Source organism: Colletotrichum fructicola (assembly GCF_000319635.2).
Source record: "Colletotrichum fructicola Nara gc5 chromosome Unknown KSG_Nara_v1_contig07, whole genome shotgun sequence".
Taxonomy (NCBI): domain Eukaryota; kingdom Fungi; phylum Ascomycota; class Sordariomycetes; order Glomerellales; family Glomerellaceae; genus Colletotrichum; species Colletotrichum fructicola.
In genome coordinates this window covers 3721089-3745259 of record NW_027094057.1, presented here as the reverse complement: position 1 = coordinate 3745259, position 24171 = coordinate 3721089, and the positions used below count along the sequence as shown (strand labels likewise).

The 24171-nt window shown below is 51.6% G+C and overlaps 6 protein-coding genes across 6 annotated transcripts; 3 read left to right on the top strand and 3 right to left on the bottom strand.

Moving 5' to 3' along the window:
- Positions 1 to 68: 68 nt before the first annotated feature.
- On the bottom strand, positions 69 to 1868 carry eqxH-1 (Cytochrome P450 monooxygenase eqxH; the record flags this gene model as incomplete). Its single annotated transcript, XM_032036704.1, has 5 exons — positions 69 to 508; positions 562 to 1152; positions 1211 to 1279; positions 1352 to 1451; positions 1500 to 1868. The coding sequence occupies 5 exons, from the start codon at positions 1866 to 1868 to the stop codon at positions 69 to 71; spliced, it is 1569 nt and encodes a 522-aa protein (XP_031884462.1).
- A 1121-nt stretch (positions 1869 to 2989) lies between these two features.
- CGGC5_v012758 (Ophiobolin F synthase) lies at positions 2990 to 5712 on the top strand (the record flags this gene model as incomplete). The annotated part of the gene is made up of 8 exons (XM_032036705.1): positions 2990 to 3304; positions 3376 to 3647; positions 3712 to 4507; positions 4575 to 4729; positions 4789 to 4952; positions 5012 to 5113; positions 5171 to 5231; positions 5304 to 5712. 8 exons carry the CDS (start codon positions 2990 to 2992, stop codon positions 5710 to 5712), a joined length of 2274 nt encoding a protein of 757 aa, XP_031884463.1.
- Positions 5713 to 6187: 475 nt separating this feature from the next.
- On the bottom strand, positions 6188 to 7862 carry APE3-0 (Aminopeptidase Y; the record flags this gene model as incomplete). The annotated part of the gene is made up of 3 exons (XM_032036708.1): positions 6188 to 6313; positions 6367 to 7508; positions 7565 to 7862. The coding sequence occupies 3 exons, from the start codon at positions 7860 to 7862 to the stop codon at positions 6188 to 6190; spliced, it is 1566 nt and encodes a 521-aa protein (XP_031884408.1).
- An 804-nt stretch (positions 7863 to 8666) lies between these two features.
- Positions 8667 to 10300, top strand: ZRT2-0 (Zinc-regulated transporter 2; the record flags this gene model as incomplete). The annotated part of the gene is made up of 3 exons (XM_032036709.1): positions 8667 to 8703; positions 8811 to 9011; positions 9153 to 10300. The coding sequence occupies 3 exons, from the start codon at positions 8667 to 8669 to the stop codon at positions 10298 to 10300; spliced, it is 1386 nt and encodes a 461-aa protein (XP_031884409.1).
- Positions 10301 to 16800: 6500 nt separating this feature from the next.
- CGGC5_v012755 (Cell division cycle protein 48-like protein) lies at positions 16801 to 18876 on the bottom strand (the record flags this gene model as incomplete). The annotated part of the gene is made up of 3 exons (XM_032036710.1): positions 16801 to 17404; positions 17464 to 17891; positions 17953 to 18876. The coding sequence occupies 3 exons, from the start codon at positions 18874 to 18876 to the stop codon at positions 16801 to 16803; spliced, it is 1956 nt and encodes a 651-aa protein (XP_031884410.1).
- Positions 18877 to 19681: 805 nt separating this feature from the next.
- CGGC5_v012754 (Vegetative incompatibility protein HET-E-1) lies at positions 19682 to 24038 on the top strand (the record flags this gene model as incomplete). Its single annotated transcript, XM_066152748.1, has 3 exons — positions 19682 to 21387; positions 21627 to 23215; positions 23272 to 24038. 3 exons carry the CDS (start codon positions 19682 to 19684, stop codon positions 24036 to 24038), a joined length of 4062 nt encoding a protein of 1353 aa, XP_066007913.1.
- Positions 24039 to 24171: the final 133 nt, after the last annotated feature.

Genomic DNA, 24171 nt, shown 5'->3' with positions numbered 1-24171 from the left:
CAATTGATAGCGAAACTGATGCATGTACAAGATAGGTATAGTACTTATTGAGCGAAGATAATATCTAATTAATAAGGTACAATGAGTTCCCCAATATCCATCTCTTCCTTCCTCCTGCGGATCTGAATCTTTGTCCACGGACTTGCTGCATTCAGCACGCCAAGGTTAACAACATGCGGACCCTCGACCGGAAACCTCCACTCGTACTTCAGAAAGAAGTGGCACAGAATAATCTTGACCTCATTCGCGGCGAAGAACCTTCCAGGGCAGGCATGAGAGCCGTGACCAAAGCCGAGCTGGTTGGGGCTGGTGGAAACCAAGTACGATTGCTGCTTCAGCTCCGGGTTTTGGCGCATACGGTGGAATCGGAGACCGTCAAACTTCTCGCCGTCCTCGTAGAAGGAGTTGTCCCACATATGAGTAGGACCCACTCCAAGAAGCGTGCCTTGAGGAATGAGCATCCCGTTGGCGAGGCGGAAATCTTCCACAGCAATACGATTGAGGAAGCCTGAAACAAATATTAGTTTTCCCATTCAAGAAATAGGGGGGACATGTACTGACAGTTGGCAACCGGGTTAATCCGCTGCACTTCCTTCAGAACACTGTCCATCAAGTCGAGTTGAGCCAGCCCCGCGTTGCTGAGACCGTGGACACTCAACACAGAGACAATCTCCTGACGGAGCAGGTCAATAAGCTCTTCGTGCTCCGATAGAGCAAGCAGTGTCTTCTCAAGTAGATCCGCGGTAGTATGTATAGCTACCATCGCCAAACTGATCTGAGCTGTCGCCATGTCAATCTTTCTGCTGAGCGTAGCCAACGCCTGATCGAAAGCATACTCCGGCTCGAGGCCGCTCTCTTTTGCTCGCTCAACCTCGCGCGCGCGCTGATCCATGATGGGCTTGAGGACGCGGCGGCATCGGACAAGATCATATCTCAACAGCCAGCAAGGGGGGAGAATCCACTGCACGAAGCGTTTGCTCCACGTGGGGAAGAAGCGCAACGTGATACTAGCGATGAGGAAGTGCTTTGTGTACTTGGCCATGGCCCCGAGCCACTCTTCGCTGCGGCAAAAGGTCTTGCCTCCAAAGACTCTTGAAGATGTTTTAGCTACGAGACTGACGATGGGTGCGCCAAGCTTGAAGTCCTTCCATTCTGCTGACGTTAGTTTCAACAATGCACTTTGGGCCAACGGAACAAGTGTGAAACTCACCATAGCTGTCTGAATACACCTCCGAAAGGGAGTCTGAGACTTCTTCCGAGATGGCTGGGATCATTTTACCTGAATTTCAACTATAAGCCGACAAAGCTCAAAAGAATTCATTCTCTTCTCGAAGTCAAATGCTTCACATACCCAGATTCTTGGTCGTCAAATGGTCCTTGACCAACTTTAACATGTCTTGGTCAAGAACATCACCGATCGGCTCAAACCCCTTCAAAGAGCCATTTTGGACCTTGATGCAAGTTAATATGAGTTCAGACTTTCCAGGCTGACAACATACCTCTTGGATGGCCTTAAGACTACTCATCACAGGGTTGACGCGGATCTCGCTAATCATTGAAGACGGCACAATCAACGCCTTCCCCAACTCCATGTTCAGCCAGTACGGCGTGTCATGGTACTTCTCCGCATACGAGGCAAAGTGCTTTCTGGGCGCCTTGATGAAGGCGGCGAGTCGAAACAAAGTGACGAACTCGAAAGGTCGTATGGGATTCGCGATAGGGAAACCACCCTTGCCGGCCGCCTTCTCTCCCATCGCCATGTAAGCGATGAGCATCAGAGAGGCAGCAACCAAGTATGGCAATAAGCCGTCATTGCGGAGTGCTTCGGCGTCGAAGCCCGCGACATACAGCCGCTTGAGGATCGACATTGAGTTGGGTTTTCGGAGGAACTGACAAGAAGAGTGAGTGTTGCGGTTGGAAACGACCTCTGGCGACGGCAGCCGGGGATGGGGATGTTGGCGGATATCCTACGAAACACGACAACTGCATCTGTTTGCCAAGAGCAGAGAAAGACGGAAGAAAAGCTGATCTCCGCGCTAGTCATACACCCTTGAGAGAATCAACCACAAGCAGGGGGGCTCTCTCACAGCTTTGACATCATGAAGCCGTATCACAAACTTTAAATGGCAAAGAGGAAAAGATTCCCGTGCCCCTGTTTCCATTCAGAGATGCAGCCTCGCGTACTCCGGCATTTTCCCCATAACGAGACATATTGGCGTTTGAACGGTGCTAGCATCGCGGCAGTCATCCCGAGCGCGCGCGGCAGAGTGAAGTGGGCATCGCAAGAGTCGTTGTTTACACGCCGAGTCATGTCCGCCGTCGCTATCGAGAGCAAGATCCTCTCGGCCTGGGCGCGGGCTCGGCACGGGCACGGTGCGGACACGGCGCGGGGCGGCGTTTGCTAGGGCTAGACAGTTCTTGACAGTGCGTGTTACGTGCCGGGGTTGTCTAGTAAGTTGTGTTCGCAACGTCCGAGGTGGAACCCGTACCCCTCGGATTGCGACTCCGACTCGCGAGGCAACACCCTTGCTTGGTTTAATATACATCTCAGGTCCAATCCGGTGAGGCCTTTGATAATCGTGGGCGCGCCCGCAAGAACCCAGGCCGTTATGATGCACACCCTTGGGATGCGACTTACGTGACCCCGCCATGGTCCGGGGATGCTGACTCGAAAGGGTTTCTATCTGATCGTCACCTAGAATACCCTCAGATAACAAGAAATGGCATTCATCGCCGTGAAGCTCATGCCGTCTCCATTAGTGGTTGCTCTTATACGTGTAGAAAAACACACCACAAAGACGCGAGCACCAGTCCTCCCCAGCATTAGCGGCGCGCGTCATCGTACCACACTTACATGGCAATTAACCTTACTTGGATTTTTCAACATCGGACTTCGTTTGACTTACACGGCGATTTGACCTACATTTGGATATTCCACAAACCGCCGCACATCGCCGTCTTGCGCTCAACGCACACTCACACACACACCATGCCTACCTTCGCACAACCAGTTCCCGACGACATCGTCGCCTCGTCGGGGCTGCGGTCCAAATTCCGGCCTCATGTGCACGGCAACTACCAAATCTGCGTAGAGCCGTCAAAGGGGGTGGAGACATTCTACAACGACGCCATGTCAACGCAGCTCGAGTCCAAGACTCTGGCAGATATTCCAGGGCTCGGGCTGGTCCACCCGATGGCGCTGGCCATGGCGAACTGTCTTCCGGAGCGGTTGCCGGCCATCACACGATTTGCGGATTTCACTATTCTGAATGATGATTATTATGATATTGCGAAGAGAGACGAGGTGAGATATACACTGAGCCCAGAGCTGTACCTGTCTTGAGTAATGTGGACTAACGCGGGGTTTCTCAACAGATTGAGAAAGTCAACAGTGATATCCAACATGCGCTGCAAGACGCCTCAGCACCTGGCAGCAAGACCCAGAGCTCAGGCGGTTCTGATATCGACTTCAAGCCAAAACAGATGCAGGCTGCTCTCGTCCTTGAGCTGATCATGCTGGACCAGCAACTTGCCATGGACATCATGTCATCCTACAGCCAGGGCCTTGACGTAGCCACCTTTGCTCCAGACAACCTCAGAACGTTGGACGAGTACTTGCCCGTGCGGAAGGTCAACTCAGGTCTTGAGTGAGCAGTCCTGTCTCCACCGGCACTGTCATTGGGAACAATTTAACTGACTTACATCTTTCAGCGTCACCGCTGAAATGGTCTGCTTCGGCATGGGCCTCCGCATCTCCCCCTCCGACAAAGCCAAGCTCCGCCCGGTAGTCGACCTCGCCAACTTCGCCATCACCGTCGTCAACGACCTCTACAGCTGGCCCAAGGAAATCAAATGCCACCTCGAGACCCCAGGCTCCGAGCTGCCCTTCAACGCCGTGGCCGTCCTCATGCGCCACGGCGGCTACTCCGAGCCCGAGGCCTTCCGCATCCTGTACGCCAAGCAGGCCGAGCTGGAGGCGGAGCACCTCCGCCAGCTCGACGCGCTGCGCGCGCAGGAGGGCGGCCGACTGCCCGAGAACCAGGAGCTGTATGTCGAGAATGCGCAGCGCGCGGTCTGCGGCTCGGAGCTGTGGAGCGTGTACACCAGGCGGTACCCGTCCAAGGCGGACCTGCGGCAGCCCGAGGTTGAGTTTGTGGACGGAGCGTTTAGGTATGTGGCTGACGGCGAGGGCGCTGGTGAGGAGAAGGTTGTGTCTGAGAGTGTGGACTCATTGCCAACTGAGGTTGAGGACGAGTTCTCCTCGTCGGATGCGTCTCCGGGCTCTGTTGACCAGGCTATTTCGACCCCGCCGTCGACGACGTTCTGCAGCTGCGAAGACGAGGAGGAGCATATTACCAATGTGAAGGAAGTATGCGAAGGCGAGGCAGACGGTGTCCGGGACATATCGGATATCTCCCAAAAGTCCAAGAAGAAGATCGACACCCTGCTCCCGGAAGGACCAGGACTCACCACCTACGCGTCTCGACTAGAGGCTGCTCCCGACCACGTGAGTTGACCGATCGAAGGTGTTCAGAAAGCGAAAGACAAACAGCTGACATGTGTCCTCTTCACAGGCCGTCATCGCTCCAATCAAGTACCTCGCCACACTTCCTTCCAAAGGCGTCCGGGACACCTTCATCGACGCGCTCAACTGGTGGCTCGAGGTCCCGGAAGACTCGCTACGCACCATCAAGACCATCATCAGCATGCTCCACGACTCATCTCTAATGTATGAAACCAAACCCTCTCATCCAAGAACGGGGAAACGCTGACATTGTAATCATCCAGTTTGGACGACATCGAGGACGACTCTACTCTGCGGCGAGGCAGCCCCGCGGCGCACATGATCTTCGGAACAGCCCAGTGCATCAACGCGGCGAACCACATCTTCGTCATGGTGCTCGCCGAGCTGCAGAAGCTGCGCAGCCCGTTGAAGACGGCTATTCTTATCGGTACGTCCAGCCCCGTCCAGAGAGTTGAGAAGGGTCAACAACTAACACGATGACAACAGAGGAGCTGGAAAGCCTTTTCGTCGGACAAGCAGATGACCTGCACTGGAAATACCACGTCGACTGCCCCTCGACGGAGGACTACATGGAGATGATCGACAACAGTAAGAATCGCTCCGCTATCACATCTACCCCCCAAGTATACTGACCAAACACCCCAGAAACCGGCGGCCTCTTCCGTCTCTGCGTCAGACTCCTCCAAGCAGAATCAACAAGAACCGAGTAAGCCCCATCACCACTCACTTAACCCCATACCCTCCCCCAACACGCGCTAAGCAACCCGTTCCAAAACAGCGTCCTCGACCTCGACCCGCGCCCCTTTGTCCGCCAACTAAGCCTCTTCTTCCAAATCCGCGACGACTACCAGAACCTCGTCTCCGACGCCTACGCCAAGCAGAAGGGCTTCGCCGAGGACCTCGACGAGGGCAAGATCTCGCTGCCCATCATCCTCACGCTGCAGCGCGCGCGCACGCGCCCCGAGATCATGGGCGTGCTCAAGCACAAGCAGCCCGGCCCGATGGCGATGGAGATGAAGCAGTACATCGTGAGGGAGATGGAGAAGTGCGGCGCGCTGGAGTCCACAAGGGAGCTGTTGCAGGGGATGCAAGAGGACTTGATCGCGGAGTTGAGGAGGTTGGAGGGTGACTTTGGGGCGAAGAATGCCACGTTGGAGTTGGTGTTGAGGAGGTTGTGGATTTCGTAGACTTTGGGTTTCAAGATTAGTTGTCGTGAAAAGGTTTTGCATGGTTGGAAAAATGGGTTATGGAGGCGTTTGTTTGGTTTTGGGATGGAATACAATTGAATTCTTTAGTCAAGCGCCCTCGAAGCTCATGCTGACTACCGCGAGAACCAGGCGAGAGGCTCGCGGAGCCGTCATCTTCGCAACCTGTTGTAGGGTATTGGGGTCAGTCATCGGATCATGTCCAGAAAGGGACCGCCGGAGAACGTGACCAGTATCGATGATGGCCAAATAGAAATCAGCGAGTCAATGTCTCTTATAAAATGCAATCAATTACGCGATGCTCTGTTATGTGTCATCCGTTGCCTTGGCCGACAGAATTCGGCATGCCCATGAGAAACTCCAAGAGAGTCCTATTGACCAGAGAAGTATACCAATCTCCCATAATGAAACAATCCCATCCAACAATTAAGGTACCTGAAGGTGCGCTCGAAGCAGACTACTGGAAGAGCTTGCTGCCGTGGTACTTGACTTCCTTGGGATAGGCGGAGGCGACGACGGCATCCGTACGCTCGGGAAAGCCCTTGAACGAAACGGCGTACGAGGCGACAGAGTGCGCAACCAACTGATGAGAAGTTAGTCTCAAAACAAATCTGTCACCAGCCGAGATCATCTTACCTTGGTGTTGATCTCCCAAGCAGTCAAGTTCACGTTGCCGACATCATCGCAAAGCTGGTGGTAGCAAGGATCGTACCAGTCACCAGCCTTGCCGCCGAACTGCTTGGCCTCCTCCTTCGTCTTGATGCCCTCAGCACCTGTTGCAATACCTCCACCAGGGATACCGTTGCGAATAAACGCATCGTAGTCGCTTCGGCCATCAAAAGGAATGAAGGTGTAGGGAAGGTCGTGTGACTTGTACCAGTCAACGTACAAGTCGCGGAGCTCCTCGGAGCCGGTGGGGTTGACGGCGTTGGTGGCGTTGTAGACCTGGTAGGCGTAGTTGGGGCTGGCGAGCATGTCGTAGTCCATGAACAGGCGAATCTTCTGGTTCTCCTCGGGGCTGAGGACAGAGACGTAGTAGTCGGAGCCGAGAAGGCCCTCCTCCTCAGCGGCCCACCAGGCAAAGCGAACACAGTTGTTGACGCTGAACTTGGTGAGTTGAGTGGCAATTTCCAGCAGAGTCAGACTGCCAGAGCCGTCGTCATTGATGCCAGGGCCCTCGGTAACACTGTCGCTGTGGCCGCCGAGCATGACGCAGTTGTCAGGGTCGCCCTCAGCGGTCTGAGCCAGGATGTTGGTGGTCTGAATGGTGTTGACGACAGCGTCAATGTAGGCGATGGCATCAACCTTGTCGCCTTTCTTGAGCTTGTCGATGATGGGCTGCGCATCATCAAGACCCAAGCCGAAGGTGGCGACGTGGTCAGGAGAAGGGGTACCAAGCGTTCCGTGGACGGTCTCGCTCTCGTAGTTGTAGACGATGGCAGCAATCGCACCAGCCTTACCGGCGTTCTCGCTCTTGGTGCCAAAGGGGCACGTGCCACGGAGAATCAAGGCAATGTTGCCGTCGACCTCGGCAGGGTAGTCGGACTCATCGCAGCCTTCGTTCTTGACGAGAACCAGGTCGCCGTGGACAGGTTCCTTGTTCTTGGTCGGCGGCGTCAGGGCAAAGGGCGACGCGGACTTGGGGATCTGGTCACCAATGACAAGACGGGACTCGAGGACATTGCCCGAGACGGCGGGGAAGGTCTGATTCCAGACCTTGTAGTAGTCGCCTAGCTTCTGGAGGTTGAAGTTGATGTAGTCCAACGTTCCGAGGTGACCTGTGTATCGTGAGCAAGAGAAGAGTGGAACGTGGGACGGCGGGGGCATGGCGTACCATCGCTGCCAATGACGCGCGTGGGGTGGTTGTACTCCTCCTCTCCCAGCTTTGCGATTTCGTACAGCTCCTTTGCGCGCGCGAGGAGGTTATCGGAGGAGATGGTGTCCTGCAGAGCCTCGGTCTCGACCAGAGGTCTCTTGGATGAAGATGTCGACGGCGATGTCGAGGCAACAGGCGTGTCGTCGGCAATCAGCGGCGCTTGCTGGGCAAGTACCTGTTGGTCCTGCATATGCAGGGCGGCAGCACCACCAAGCAGGGCCAAACCGGCCAATTGAAGTCGTCGTGCGCCCGCCATTGTGTAGCACTCTGTTCACGGACAAAACCTTGAGATGCAGAGATGATGTTGAGACGAGGTTGGGAGCTGTGACGGAGGGATGTGTCACAGACGTCAACACAGAGGCGAGAGAGACGGGTCAGAGACAGGCAGGTGGTCACACGGACACCATCCCGGAGCTGGGGCGAGCTGGGCTGGAGCTGTTGCGATAGACGACCGATATCGCGATATCGATATCGGTTAGTCATCCAGCCGAGGCGCAGCGGCTGGTCCCTGCGTGTTTCATCGTCGGACAGCTCTTCTTATCTTATCGCAGCTCGCCTGCTGGTTGCTGACATAAGGTTCCCTCCTGATAAGACATGGTCCCCTCGCTTCCCGACGCGATTACGTACGGGTTGCGTCGCTGGCGCAGGGAAGGCGCTCCAAGTGCAGATTGCGGCTGCCCCTGTGCTCCCCGGTCGTTCCCAATTTCCAGGGGCCAAGCCGCCCCCCAATTCTAAAATTCGCAGGTTTTCATAGGGGGAATCAGGACACAGTGGACCGGAAGCTGCTGACATAGGAACTGCTGGCCGCTGCTGCCGTTCCCCTCGGGTCCCGCATCCCTCGTCCACCACCTTTTTGGGGGCCGCATCCACATCCTGAACCAGCACCAAACCCGGCGGGACACCTTGGACTTGGGACGAAGACGAAGCACGATCCGTCTTCCGTCTCCCTTTTGTTTGTACTCTGTTCATTTGGAGTACCCGCCCTCCTACCGTCTGCATCCCCGTCGTGCAGAGTTAGCCATGAGATTGAGCTGGACATCACCATCGACGACCGTCCAGAATGGGTGATACAGGAGCTACCGGAGCTTGGGCGAGAGGTGCGTTTTTTTGCTCGTGGTTGTCGGACAGCTCGACTGCTTCCACGTGTAGACTTTGAGCCCCGGGACACCCGCGTGGTGCTAACTTGCTTTTTCCCGATTGACAGACGCCGCCTCGTGGGCCTCAATACCGACCGAATTCCTGCTCGCGGAGCTTTCGAAACGACATGGCGGTGCGATGACGAGCGCCGAAGTCGTTGCCGGCGCCAATGCGACGAAGCCGCAATGCGGCTCTTCCAAGAAGGAGTCCTACGATACGCCGCTACATATCGGTGCCCTGATATTGATCCTGGCATTGAGCACAATATGTGAGTAGCTCTTGCCAGTGGCAGTCATGAATTGCGACTTTGGGGGCCTACAAACGAGGGCTCGTGTCTTGGGATTCTCGATCAACGTGGCCCTCAAGGTTGCCAAGATCTAGGGAGCACCAGCTGACCTCGTTGCACCAGCATGCGGCATTCCTCTCCTCCCCCGGCGAACATCGAAAGGCCGACCTCAGAGCAGAATCATCTTTTACTGCCAGCACTTCGGAACCGGCGTCCTGCTCGCAACATCCTTTGTACATCTTCTCCCAACAGCATTCACCTCCCTAACCGACCCATGCCTTCCCGACATTTTCAATAAAGGCTACCCGCAGACGGCTGGTCTGGTAGCCATGATTGCCGCCTTGTCCGTTGTGGCTCTCGAGTCGTATCTGGCCACCCGCGGAGCTGGCCACTCCCATTCACATTCGCACGAGTACGAGTACTGGGACGAGGAGGACAACGAAGGCGCATCAGGTGGAGGTAGGCAGGCGGCTAGCAATCTAGCCACGCGCAGAGGCGGTTTGCATCGCCCGTCCGACATCAATCTCGATAATATGGAGTCGACACAGGGGCTGATGGCCGGCGCCTCGCCTCTCCCGAGCTCCACGCCGACAAAGGCAAAAGCGAATTCCCGGCTCGCAAACGAACGCGACAGCTTCGACGACGACGCATCCGATATCGACCTCGACATCGACGAACTCGATCCCGCGACTGCCGAAGGGCCCAGGCGCAGAAGCTCAGACGACCGTCCCAAGATCACGGTCACCCCAGGTGCACCACAAGTCGTGACCGAAGAGGAGCAAAGCCGGCTGCTCCGACAATGTCTGCTCCTCGAAGGCGGCATTCTCTTCCACAGTGTCTTCATTGGCATGGCTATCTCCGTCGCTACAGGCCCGACGTTCATCGTCTTCCTCATCGCAATCAGCTTCCACCAGACATTCGAGGGGCTCGCCCTCGGCAGCCGTATCGCCGCCATCCAGCTCCCCCGGTCCTCAATGCGACCCTGGCTCATGGTTCTTGCTTTTGGAGGCACAACACCGCTTGGACAACTCATTGGATTGATTGTTCATAACTTGTACGACCCAATGAGCCAGACGGGCTTGCTCATGGTGGGCTTCATGAATGCCATTTCGGCAGGTTTGCTGTTATTCGCCGGGCTAGTGCAGCTCTTGGCAGAGGACTTTCTTTCAGAAAAGAGTTACAAGATACTCAACGGCAGGAAGAGACTTAATGCGTACCTGGCCGTCATTGGCGGTGCTTCGCTCATGGCTATCGTGGGCGCTTTTGCATAATGCGTCTATACCGAGAGAAGACAGATGGGTAGACTATACAGTTTAATCAAAGCGTTGCTTCGATTGCGTTTTTGGGCTTATCTAGCCTAGTGAACCGTTCCGATGAAGTCTGCCATCGATTTGCATGATTGAGTTTGCATCCCCGGCTGTGCTCTTTTCCTGTCAATACCCTACTTGGTGAGACCTGGCGAAGCTGCCATCGAATTAGTTTATGACCAAGCCTCAGTGTTGACAGTGATGAGGTGGGCCTGATATTGATGCAGACATGAAAGGCTTTTCTTCTGTCTTCTTCCTTTCAGCTCTCAGAAGCAAACGAATGTAATCTTCCTCGACTCTCTAAGGTTCGGCTTGCTGAATTTTCCCAAATGCGAGTGTCAAGTAATGGGAATTGCGTGTGCATGGGGCGCCGCAACTCCTTGGCTATGGTTTGCGTAGTCTCCCTGCTGTCCCTCTCTTTTAGTCCGATCTTATTCGTAAGGAACACACGGAAGCCATCTACCAAATCATTGGGATTCATCTGTCAGTGGTTCGTGTGCTCGCTGCATAGGCACCATAGGGACAACGACTTGCTACAAGTACGCAATCTTGCACCGAGCACACCTTCACTACCATGACCAAGTTCAAAAGCCACTCGGCTTGCCCAATCAAACCCTTCTCTGGACTGTGCTCATATTTATAGCCGACGGGTTGCCAATATATATTCGTAACTTCATGACTTTTCTCCGCTACGTCATCTGTTTTACCAGGTGTGGAAGGTATTAAAGAGAATGCATCGCGGTATCTCATCTCTGTGAAGACAATTGAGGTCTCGATTCTTTTGTGTCTCTTTCCTGGTGACCCAGCAGAGGCATTCCATTGAGTGAAAAGCTTGTCCTGATGCCGTGTCGCAATTGCCGATGATTGACAGGCCACGAACGATATTGGGCCCCTGGCGGTCGCTCATACGGAACGAATACTTTGCTTCTGAAGACGAAGTATGACGGCGAATTAATGAAAGTCTTAAGAAGGGAAGCGAAGATTCCGTTTCTCGCGTGTCGGGGAATGTGAAATGGCTATAATCTTCTCTGTTAGAACCAATTCAACTGGCTCTAACCTGTGCACTGGGGAGGCAGCTATTTGGTCACCCGTCATCTCTCACATCGGTGAACTTCTTATACATAGATGACTCTGGGCTAGTGGTTGAGACGATAGCAAGCAGACACGGGCAATAATAAATCAGGAAGCAAGACTTGGCGTCCGATTTGCACCAAATCTTGCCCATGGTGAAGTTGGCGTTAAGGCCCACATGCCGTACAATCTGATGAAGCTCATATTGTCGCGGCTAAGTTCTGCGCAGCGGGCGAATTCGTCTTTTATTTGCTTCGATCTCATGAAGCCACTCTGTCTTGCACTATTTTCACCATTCTATTCGCCGTAGGAATAAACGCAATTAGTTCCAACTCCATCTTTAAAGCCCTCCCAAGCCAGGCAATCTATGGTGGCATCGTGCCTCAGATGGGCCACTCCAAATCCTGACTTTTGGTAAAGCCATGTTTGGAGACGAACGTTGCGACATTGAGCGAATTTGTAGAGTAGAATAGTTACCGCAATGTTTGAGGCACTTTAAATAGTTCTTGGCTGTCGCTAGAAGGCGGGTAAAAGGTGTTGCTTTCCCGTGTCAATCCTGCTGTGATAAATCATATTCGAAGAACAAGAGAACACGGGGCAGGATTGACTGAATATTGCCCAAGCACCAAGTTTTCAAGTCGATCAGAAAACTCTAGGTCTCGTGCAGTTCGCGTCGCAAAAGACTCAGAGACACATTATTCTTACCTCGAACATGTGATGTAAACCTCGCAAGTCTCAAGCGACGATCGTCCTCAGTCATGCCTCTCGGCTTATTTTGAACGTATGCTCGGGTGCTTGAGGACAGAATTACATGCATGTCCCTCATAATCCACCTTCAAATGTACTAGTACAGTTTTCCTTATGCCTGCGTAGAATTAGAAGGACGTGTTCAGAGGTCAGCCGAACAGATTGATAACCGTGGGATATTATTTGTTGCCTAGCAAAAACTGGCTGTGCTAATCTGTATGAAGAGTTGATCCGTGTCGTGCTCTTAGCTCCATCTTCGAATTAAAACGGACTTTAAGGGGTTAATCCCAATCCATGCCAATGCAGTCGGCATTTGCAACGTTTGTGGTTTGCAACGGTCATAGGGGATTCGAACACTGTCACCAGGAAAACGTGGGACAAGGCTCCATCAGATGGGTGCGAGATCATGTTCTCCATGCAGTCTTTCGCCCTCTTATTTCCTTCTACGTTTCACAAATACAGCAATCAAGCGACGACAATGGCTCTAGCCGACACTTGGTTCTCGGGGACGGTCTTGGTAGAGGTTGAACTTGGAATTCTCATGGCTTTCTTAAACGGTCGACCTGCATGACGTTCCTCGGATGGCCCTGAATGCAAGACTCGATCTCTTCGCAAGAAAAGATGTGTGGAAAGCGCAAATTGCACAAGCAGTATGGCTCGTTTTGTGTTTTGTAGGAACGAATACCTTGGATTGTTTTAGTGCCCCGGTGCGATTAGTTCGCTGAAGCATTGATAGCCAAACACTTCATGCCTTCATTCCATCTTTTTAAGGGGCGTTCTTTAGCGGTTGCTTCTTGAAACAAACCATTTTCCTGCACGCCACTCTGACTCTTGAGGAGCACAGGTTACGACCTCGGCTGAGATGTCTACTCACGGGTAAACTAAGTTTCCGACTGGGCGGTTACTTGGTCTTACATTTGCCCAACACACAATGTCGTCCGTCATCTGTCATTACATTGGAATGATTCACAGCTCATACTCGACCAACGAAAACCTTGAAAACACTGAGGACGCGAGTTGAAATGGGTTTTCCGTTACCGCTTCCAGTGTTCATTGCCAGTGAACATGTTGGCGCTAGGCAACTCCGGTCTTTTACAGATTAAGAAATCAGAGAAGAAACGAACCATTTGCGTTGTGTGCTAAAATCATACTTCAGATCCTCTGGTTTTTTATAGCTTAATAAGTTCTGCAGTTAACCAGATACATAAAAGCAGCCGCTCGACGCATCACAAGGCATCCCACAGACGAGATTGTGGTGTTTAGAGAGCTTTATCAAGGCCCGCCAGTCCTATGCCCATCAGTCCCAGTTTCTTGAATCGTCTTGCGAACGGGACCTATCGCTATATGAACATCAAAGGTTCTCTAAGCGGTTTGCGTTCTCCTCAGCCAAAGAAATCGCTTTTTGCCAGCGCGCTTGTGTTTACCAACACGCGTAAGAGTGTCAATAAACCTGTAATGCTGTCTCATTTCTTTTTCCCGTGAAGTTACCCAGTCTTCTTGGGGCTTTCATCGTCCATCACCACTTTCGACCGCAGATTATTTGTTGCTCGTACCAGTCAATCCGGAGCTAGTCTCCCGAGAACTCAAGTAGTGAGATCATTTGAGGCTTGATTTGCCAAAATTGCGACCATGAAAAACAACTGATCAGGTACAACAGCGAAATCACGGTTGTGCCAGAATTCACATTCACTGTCAGCACCGAGAGCCTATATCTTGCATGGCCAAGCTGCATGAGTACTATTTCAAGTGCCAATCAAGTCCATTGTTCACATCAGCGGCCCAAATGATGGCCCCTCATCAATCACACAGAATCTACCTATCAAGTGCCAACCTCCCCACCTTCAATGGGAACGCTGCTGCCTAAGACTTTCAGGCTACTTCATCCCATGAGGCCTCTGCTGAGGAATTATACTGCGATTGCTTCTTTGCGGTTTTCGCAACTAGCTTTATTTGTCTTGTTCACGCCTACTTTTAACATGAGCCGTCCACCAAACTCTCCCTTCACTGATGAACAGCTGGGTGAAGATGACTCAATTCGTCTGTTGGAGCTGCAGCCTGGTCAGCGAGACAGCCCTATTGTAATTCGACTCTTCGTTTACAACTTGACGAGCGCTCCGCCGTATGAAGCACTCTCTTACGTTTGGGGCGACCCAAACAAGACTGGCGCTATTGAGATTAAGTCACCAGCAACCGATATGGGCCCGAACACACAACTTCACGTCACGACGAGCTGTGTTATGGCTCTCCGGCGATTACGCTCGGCCGAGGCAACACGCACACTTTGGGTAGACGCTATTTGCATCAACCAGGTGAATATTTCCGAGCGCAACCATCAATTGATCTTGATGACCCGGATTTACCATAAAGCCTCACGCGTGGTTGTCTATCTGGGCGAAAAAGGGCAGGAGGATGACAGCGACGCCGTCATGGAATGGATACAGGATCTACATGCTCCCGCCGATGCAGGGGAAACACCAGAGAAGCCCAGCAATGAAGTGATCCAAAGGTTCTTTGGACGCCGTTGGTTCAAACGTGTTTGGGTTATTCAAGAAATCAAAGTTGCCAGGGCAGTAATTGTCATTTGTGGAGAGAAGAGCGTCATTTGGGACGCTTTCGAGCAAGTGCCTGCCCACTCACTTGGCAATGCAGGATCATTCGTATCCCGCCGATTCTTTACCGCTAGTTCGTGGCAACTACCATACCCAGTCCGACTTTTACGATTACTGGAATCTACCAGAGAATTCGCTGCCACAGACGCTAGGGATAAGCTGTTTGCCATCTTGCCGCTATTGAATCAGGACACACAGCAGTACCTAGGCATCAGTTCGCCCGATTCCTCCAGTACCTCTGACTCATCCGATGACGACCAGCCGATCTTTCCCACCATCCGAGTCGACTATAGTCGTCCGACATCTGAGGTCTTCGCCCATCTTTCTCGGAAGTTGATAGACGTCATAGGCCTGAAGATGCTCCTAACTGTTGTCACTCCCACGACAATTCCAAATCTGCCTTCTTGGGCGACAGATTGGACGACAAACCTGGACCCTCAGGAGGTGCATAGTTTGAGCAGAATCAAATGTTTGAGGCATAGGGAACTTTCCCACGTGAACGACTTAAGGGACTGCACGAGTCCAGTCACATGGAGCTTCTCAGGTTACATTGGCTCTGACGGCCTGAAAAGCACTCAGCTGGAAGTTTCCGGCAATATGGGTGGAACCATACGCAAGCTTGGCGATGTATGTGACATTTATGAGGGCACATTCCCACTGGAGCAGTGGGAGAGTTTATGCGACCCAATTCAGCGAAAAGCACCGTTCATTCAAGCCTTGGGGGGAGAACGCGGCATACACATCATACTTGGCGAAATTCGACGTTTCAATTCCAAGCAACTTTCAGGGAACATGGAAGTCTCTGGAGCAACGTATGCTTCAATCTCCGGCAAAATTGAGGATAGAGGAGAGGGAAAGCTGATAGATATCCTGGCTTATCTACCCCCCAGTCTGAGGGACGCAGCTGAGGATTTGTTCAGGGAATGCCACAGTCGAAGGTTCTACATCACGGAAACTGGGCTGCTTGGACTGGCGCCGAAATCGGCGAGGATTGGAGACCAAGTGTTTGGAATGGACGGTTTCAGTATGGGTCATCAACCCTTCGTCGTCAGACCCGTGGGAAGCCTATCTAAAATCTTCCACCTAGTGGGTGCCTGTGCATCTGACATATTTTTGCATGCAGCAACTGAACATGAGCAAATAATCATACGCTAAACTTAAGTCAAAGCAATGACTTTGTGCTGTTTACACATGCTTCCACTAAAGAGCATCAACATATCGTGATGGCTCTGCCCTGAGCTGCCTTTGCATCGAGTACGAGTTCATTACGTGATGAGGTTGATGAACCAGAGACACATGGACTGAAATGGCTCCGTTATGCCAGCTCTTCACGAAAGTCAGATTTGAGAAGTCGTAAAGGCAATATCAGATCGCAACGTGGGTTAAGACGTATATCCTTTGGAGGAGTGGAGGCGTATGTTTTAAGTTCACTTGGAATGCCCCGAAACTTATTTTGGGCTATCACTGTTTGCTGGAGCCATCGTAGAGGAGCATCGGCGGCGAGAATCGATCAATATTTACTCGGTTCTGGACGAGATTCAAGCCTTCAATTCCCAGAAACTCTCTGGACTGGAGATGTCGAAGCTCCCGCAGCAATGGATCCTTCAGTCTCTGACAACAAGGTGTGGCGCATCTGCGGAAGCAGTGAGAAGAGGCAGATCAGGAATATCTGCGAATACACAAGCCCTAGCTTCAGATTTGAGCTGAGGCCATATTCGGTCGTTGCCATGGTCGAAGGCTTTTCATAATGAACACCGGAATACTTGGGCTCCCACACAAATTGACACAAATCGGGGACCAAGTGCTTGGGATGGCGGGATGTGACGCCCCTTTCATAGTCAGACTTGCGAAATTGCATTCAAATGTCTTCCAATTAATTGGCTGCGGTTCACCTAAAGTGGTCTTGGATTCGCTAGGGAAATATGAGAACATTATCCTACGCTGAGCTTAGTGCGACGAATGCCTAATACAGACGCTTCCCTGAATAGTTATTTCATAACAGTCTGATCTGCAAACCTTTAGTGTACTTCCAACAATTCATGAGACGTATTCGTCTACTTCATCAATAATTGAACCTGTCCTTCTCAAAACATTCGCACCCCCAGCTGGCCAAGTATGCTTTCTCCCTTCAGCCTTTAAATCCTCCTGAAAACCGGCTCTGAGACTCAAAACCTGGTCAATGTGCCTGGTCTGCAACTTCTTGCCCTCAAACCTCGCCATTGTTCGGGCTGTGTTAACAGCGTTGGAAATCTCGCGCCCGTTAAGCTTTTGATCCACAAAATTCATGGAAACATCGTCGACATCGTCGAAATCTATCTCTTCGGCTGGCAGCTTGCTGAGACACTGCACCCACAACTGCCGGCGCGTCTCAATGTCTGGCGCCTTGTAGCCAAGCGCCAAGTGAACGCGTGAGCTCATGGCTGCGTCAAACGTTCTCAATCGGTTTGTTGTGAGAAATACGATGCCTGAGAAGTACTCCAACTGCTTGAGAAAGACTGCAACAAGAGCGTTGCGTTCCGCGCTGCCAGGGTTGTCTTCGCGCTTCTCAAGGAAGACATCGGCTTCGTCGAGCAGGAGTACAGCTTTCCAAATCGTGGCATACTGCATGAAGCGTTGAAGCTCGCGCTCAAACATTATGGCGCTGTGGAGAAATCTATCAGCATTCCGGATAATAGTGGTCGATGATAATGCATTTCTCACCTGTTTTCTCTATTCAACTCTCCCAATGAGGCGATAATGAGTGCAGTCTTCTGTGCTTCTGCCGCCAACTCCGCCGTCAGGGTCTTACCACAACCGGGGGTTCCGTGGAGCAAAACAACCAGCCCTTTTCCTTTCTGCTCAGGCTGGTTGCGGGGATTATCAGGGTATGTATGGGATGTGATCAAGGCTTGGATGACCGATTTTTGCTTCTTCTCCAATATCAATGAATCCCAAGCGTTGTCTATCCACTCCACTGGATCAAGATTGTCGAGAAAGAAGCGGCACCACAGTTTGCGACTAAGCGAGAAGCCGAATACGTAGGGAGGACACGTATTCAGGCTCGGGTTACGTACTTTCCTCATAGATCCCACACTTTTGTAGAAATCATTCTGGAACGTCTTTCGGTCGACTACAACCCGGCCACACTCCTAAAAGTCACCACGATATCAGTGAACTGGGCGCAGATAAAGCATGATAATAGTGACCTACGGTATATGGGAGCCAGATATCCGAGAAGCTCTCCATTTCCCAGTGGTAATATGAGTAAGGAGGTTCTTTCTTGTACTGGGCAATGCCATCGTACGCTTCAACTGACATTTCCTGGAACCGAAGGAATTTTCGACCTCTCTCTTCTAGTTGGGCATCAAGTCCTTCATCTTCGAGGTATCTTCTCGGGTAAATAGGAAGGTCTGTAATGAATGCAGGGCTGTCGCCTCCAAATTGCTGCTTCTGCGCTATCCTGATGATGTGTGTCGCTTCCCCAACATCTGTGCCATTGAAGTCTGTGTACGTGGCGTGAACTTCTAGGTAAGGACCAATTGATTTGTTCTGTTCATATGCGGTCTTTTTGCATACCAGAACCCAGGGATAGTGAAGCACTTTCGTGTACAGCAAGGTCCCAGGTCGGAAAAGGGCCCACGCCGTAGAGAAGGTGACTTGCTTCTTCTGCAGCATACTAAGTAGCGTCTGGCGATGCGCACCAAGCTCGTGGAACATGAACTGAAAGAGTAAGCCCAAATGAATCCGCATGTCCGAGTTGTCGGTTTCCTCTCCATATGTTTTCAACTCCTCCCAGTAATGCATGAGCATCTGGAAAGGGCTCTCCAGGTCGAATGGCGACAAGAAGTCTGAAGCTACGGTTGGATAACTTCTAATGACGTCGCGAAAGGCCTGAAGGAGAAAAGATGAATTCACGGTGAGAGTCACACTCTTCGGCTCATAAGGGCTCTCCTTCGTAAACGTTCGCTTGATTACCAGGGCGTAGGAGGAATCTGTGTTGGTGGCATTGCTGTAACGAGAAGGTCCGAAGGGTTCGGGCATGGGCTCGGTCGTGACCTTACCATCCTTCTTGTGTAACGCATGATAGGCTCTGAATTCAGGCTTTGTGCCTACAGCAACATCCGGCGACGCCATCGTGTGTTTGAGAAATGAGGCCTCGGGCCAAAAAGGAGCTGTGGCCTACTAGGTAGTGGACAGATGAGATGATTCTGATCACCTTGGTCAATTTCTATCAATTTTTTGCAGTATTGCTTCCTCGCAAGCCTGATTTCCCCTCTTTAAACGGGGCATCATCAAACGTCTGCAAATGCTTCCCAAAAGAGTAACGAGGGTCAGGCAGCCTGATATGCAGCCGCGGCCAGGCTCGGCTTACGAAATCGCCTACTTTTGATTCGCATTACTTGCTGTGACAATCTTCATCACCTTCCAATGGGAAAGGAATTAAGGTGCTACAGAGCCAGTCTATTGAATGTTGCAGGCAAGCGAGGGCGACACCGAAGACTTTGGGAGCATCGTGGCCCGACGATTGGTCTTCGTTTGCCGATAACATCTAGTTGCTGCCGCTTGCATGTCTTACAACGTTTCATGCAGCTGATATGCAGAAATATTGGATGCAAATGATGAATTCAGTCATTCTGCCGGTGCAAGGTGCCGGAAAGCGAATTTCATGTCTATTCTTGAGTGGTCATTCCTCACACCAGCCGCCGGTTGCTGCACCCGATCCCTCGACTGAAGCAGCCTGGGAAACGTTTCTTTTGAATCAAGCAAAGCAGAGGTTTCTTCGTCTCTCCAACACAGCACCGTTCTTCTTCCCTTCTGACTTTTTCTCTCTCATTTTGCCGCCTGGAGGCGCACGCTTTTGACTAGCGTGTGACTCTGACGGGGAAACATCGAGGGTATTCGTGTTTCAACTCGACTCTGTTCCAAGTCAATTCTCATTATGCCGAAAACATCGCGGGAGGAAGCAGTTAGCGACATGGAAGACACTTCGGCGGACGCTTTCACTCGAGCAGTGGAAGGGTTTCTCGGCCGTCTATCCAAGAAGCTAGCGACCGATCACAAGAACCCGTTCCTGACAGAACTGAAACGTCTCTACGACTCTGTAAAATCAAATCTTACAGCTTGCGATGGCGAGTCCTTCACACAACAGGCCACTCAAAGTCTGAAGCAGAGCATGGATACTCTCGAAGGCAAGCACAAAAGTACGCGTTTTCGTCATTTCATGTCTGCGATCGCTCCCTTTATGAGAAAGGTCGAGCCAGTCATCAAAGTTCTCGAACCGTTGGGTTCAGCCGGCCCCATGGGAACAGGTATCATTTTCTCTGGGGCTCGGCTCGTTCTCGAGATGGCGGTCGGCTATCAGGACTATTTCGACGAGCTGTTGAGTGCTCTCTGCATAATCGCCGACAATCTTCGCGTCTACGAATTGCGAAGCCAAGATTTTCGTGACAAGCCAGATTTCCAAAGCCGCCTGGTCAGCTGCTACAAAAGAATCCTGGAATTCTGGTATTCGGTGTCTGAGACGCTCCGCGATGCGCGCAAGGCTTCCTTGAAAGCTTTGCATCCCGATCGCAGCGACGATATCGTAGCCGCCAAGGGACGTTTTCGAGAAGACATGGACTCTCTGAACGATCTTGCCAAAGCATATGAATCCAAGCGATCAGATGAGAATTACGAACGCGAAAAGATGGATAGAATTCGCAAATGGCTGGCAGGGGGGCAGGCTGTGGGGTCAGAACCTACGAGAATTCCGCTACACAACGGACAAGCCCGCCATCCGGGCACATGTGAATGGATTTTGCAGAATTCTCGTTTCATGGAATGGCGAGATTCAAAGCACAAATCCGTCTTGTGGTATAACGCACCTCCGGGATCCGGCAAGAGCGTTTTGGCTTCAGCCATAATCGACCACCTTCGGGAGAGAGGAGAGAAGGTAGCATACTTTTTCTTCTCGTTCAGCGACAATCACAGGAAACGCGGGATCAATGCGTTCAGGTCCCTGATCATACAGTTATTGTGTGCCCTCTCCTCTCATGTGAGCGAGACTTTCATCAGCACATGTTGGAAAGAGATGGAGAATGATCCGCAAGCTCTCGCCAGCGAAGAGGTCGCTGCAAAACTCATAAACGAACTGTTCACACATAACAACTTTTTTGTGGTTATTGACGGACTCGATGAGTGCATCAACATGGACTTGCCCAGCACAAGCCCGCACACAATGCGCGAAACTCGCGAACCTTACGATGCCCTGAAGAATCTCAAGCATATGGTTGGAAAGTCCCAAACACCTTTTGTTGGTGGCAGGTGGCTCTTCACGAGTCGCAAGCACTATTTAGGGATAGACCAGACAATGAAGGACATTGCGGCGGTGGAGATTCAGGCGGAACCGTCAGTCATTGCCAGAGATGTACAGATGTACCTGAACGCGAATACTCCCAATATCCACTGGGCCGATGACTATCCAGGGGCAGATGAAAGCTTCTTGTATGCAAGGCTTCTGTGCTACGCACTCAGCCGAAAGAAAGACGCTTCGCCTTCGGACATCAAGGATGATCTCCAACGCTTTACAGGAGACTTGAACGGATATTTTAACCGTTCACTCGTCAAGATTGCCGAACATGAAGATGATAAGCAGGAGTTTGCTCAGTCAGTACTTTTGGTTCAAATTGCAGCGACCGAGCGCAAAAGCTTACTGACCTTTCCTACAGGCGTCTGTTTTTACTATTAGTGACGGCGGAGCAGTCACTCACAGTTACTGCAGTTATTGACGCTCTTTCAGTCGATTATCGAGCGAGAGAATATAATCGAAGAAGAAGAGAAAAACAGGGCGAAGAACTAATTAGGGAGTTATGTGGGCCACTCGTAGATTTAGATCCTGTCGTTAGGTTCTGCCACAAGTCAGTGAGGGACTATCTGAAACAGGACCCGGAAGGGAACACGAAAATCGACAAAAGCATACGGAAGTTCTTTGTCCCCGGCAGTCAGAAAGCAAATAGCCACCTCGGCATGGACTGTCTGGCGTATCTTGTGCACAACTCATACAACGAATTTCAGTCTCTCGATTTCTTGTTAGGGAACAAAGCCGAAGGCCACTCGTTCCTCCGGTATGCGGCAACTTTCTGGTTTCAGCATTTGTATGATGTCGACCCAACGCCGACAATCCGAGAGCGCGTGGTAGCTTTCCTCAAGAGCAAAGCGTTCTGGACATGTCTATTCGTCCAAAGCCGGGTGGCGCCATTTCTGTTCGGATACTATTCTCAGAATAGATCAGGCTCCTTTCGAATGGGCATCAAGGGGCACCAATACGTTGGAGATGACAGTTTTGGTGTTCCGCTGCCCGCTTGGCTGATTGATCATTCCGAAGATCTGGATCAATCTTTCTGCTGCTTCATTATGGAGTGGAGGGAAACTCTCACAAGCTGTTCAGATGGTCTGAAATATTGCTTTCCGCTCAGAAGATTCTCGAAAGCCAACTCATGTCACTTGACTCCCCTTGCCAAGGCCGAAGGTTCTCGATTACGGGTGATCCACTTGGAAGAGTTCCTCGCGGTGGAGAGCATCACGACGGTCTACGCCTTCGATCTTGACGTTAAGAAGAATAGACCAGTGGTCAATCTTTTTTTTCGCAACAAATCTGATACGGCTGCTGAGATTTGGCAGTTCAAGGCACAACTACATAGCAAGCCGAAGGGCACTGACATCGCCCTCACACCACACAAGGTTCCCGTTACTGAGAACAGCGACAGTCTCATTTACTTCATTGTGAATGGGGCGGGTCATGTTGAGATGTGGTACCTGCACTCGACAACGTTGCAAGTAGGACCCGTCGTGTCTGAGCCTAGGGTTGAATCAGCACCGTCAATGTTACCAGTTCGATCACAACGTCAGCAACACATGCCCACGTGGAATATTGTTGGTAGTCGCACGATCTGCAGCCCATCGGACTCGTCAATCCGCGTGGTTTGTCTCGATCTTTCGAGGTGTGATGTGGATTCCAAGTTCGATGGCTTTGAGTCTGAAGACGACGATGGCAGAAGTGATACCAGCTCGTCTGCCTCAGATTCAACTTCGGACGAAGAATATTCATCATCCGATGATCACAGCTCTGATCAAGATTCGGCCATCGAAGTGGTCACCAATGTTGACCGCGTTGGTTCTCACTGCGATACAAGGGGAGACATCTTGAGCGACCAGCCGACAACGACAAGAATCCAAGAAAAAGACACCAAGTGCATGGTGTTTATTCGTTCAGGAAAACCTTCGATGAATCCGATTTATGTCAGCTGGACCAGTATTTCTTGTCATTGGGATCGTGTTGTCGATACCATACATCCAACACTGCCCCTGATTGTCTTGACACATTCGCCGACTGAGCTGAAGGTCATTGATGTGAGCACAGATGGCAGACCGGAAACGATACATCTTCCATCATCTGAGCATGAGACTGATGGAAACCAAGCTGCCCAATCAAGAGGTACGACTACGTACGCCCGTGCTGATCTTTCTATCCCCTCCGCTAATTGGTAATAGAGCTCCGGTTTTCTTCCTGTGGCAAATACTTACACTTTCTTCGCCTGTTATTTCTGGACCAAGGATATTGCACTCGGTGTGTTGTTGAACTACAAACTTTCCTGTTCCCCTCGACGGACGACAAGGGGGTCATGCCGCCCCTTCGCCGATTTGCATCGCGAAGATGTAAATTCACCATTCAGTCGTCGCTCGATCAGGCGTCGTCTCCTATGGCACTCACAAGTTGGGCAGATGACTACGTCATCGTGGCCTTACCACCGCTCACTTGCGATACCAAAGTGCTGAGAATTGATCTCTCAACTGATGGTCGCGCCTCCACGCAGCCAAGTAGCGTTCCGGAAGCCCAAGAGGATTCACATGGCATCTTTGTGTTGCGAGAACAAGTCTACTTCCCAACCTCGACCCCTCAGAGGAGTTCTTCAATGGCATACAAGCCTCTGAAAACGGGTTCGGACGCCTTGTATCTCGCCCTCGGTCCCATCCTATCCGAGCCCGAGAACGGCAAAAATAACGAGGGACTGCGAAAAGAGTCATCGCGCCGCTCCTTTCAAGCAAGTCCGCCGGTTGCTCTTCGATGGACAGTATCCCAGGGTGACGGTTGGAGACCCTGGGATGTTGAGGCTGATCAGAAACGATCAGAGGAAGTTGGGAGGCAGAGTACTGTTGGGAGGTTGAGGGGAAATTTTGTGGATGACCAGAAGTCTTTCACAGTCCCTGTTCGTTGCGGTCTGAATTGGACCAGAAAGGGCTACCTTAGCTGTGCTTGAATCTTGGGGGGATGTACTGTTGAGGTGTCATGAAGATTGCCCGAGCTACAGTTACTTTCTGATGATAGTGAAGCGCCCGATGTTAATTCGTTGATTCCCATGGCTGCTAAATAATATCAGACTTTACTACTAT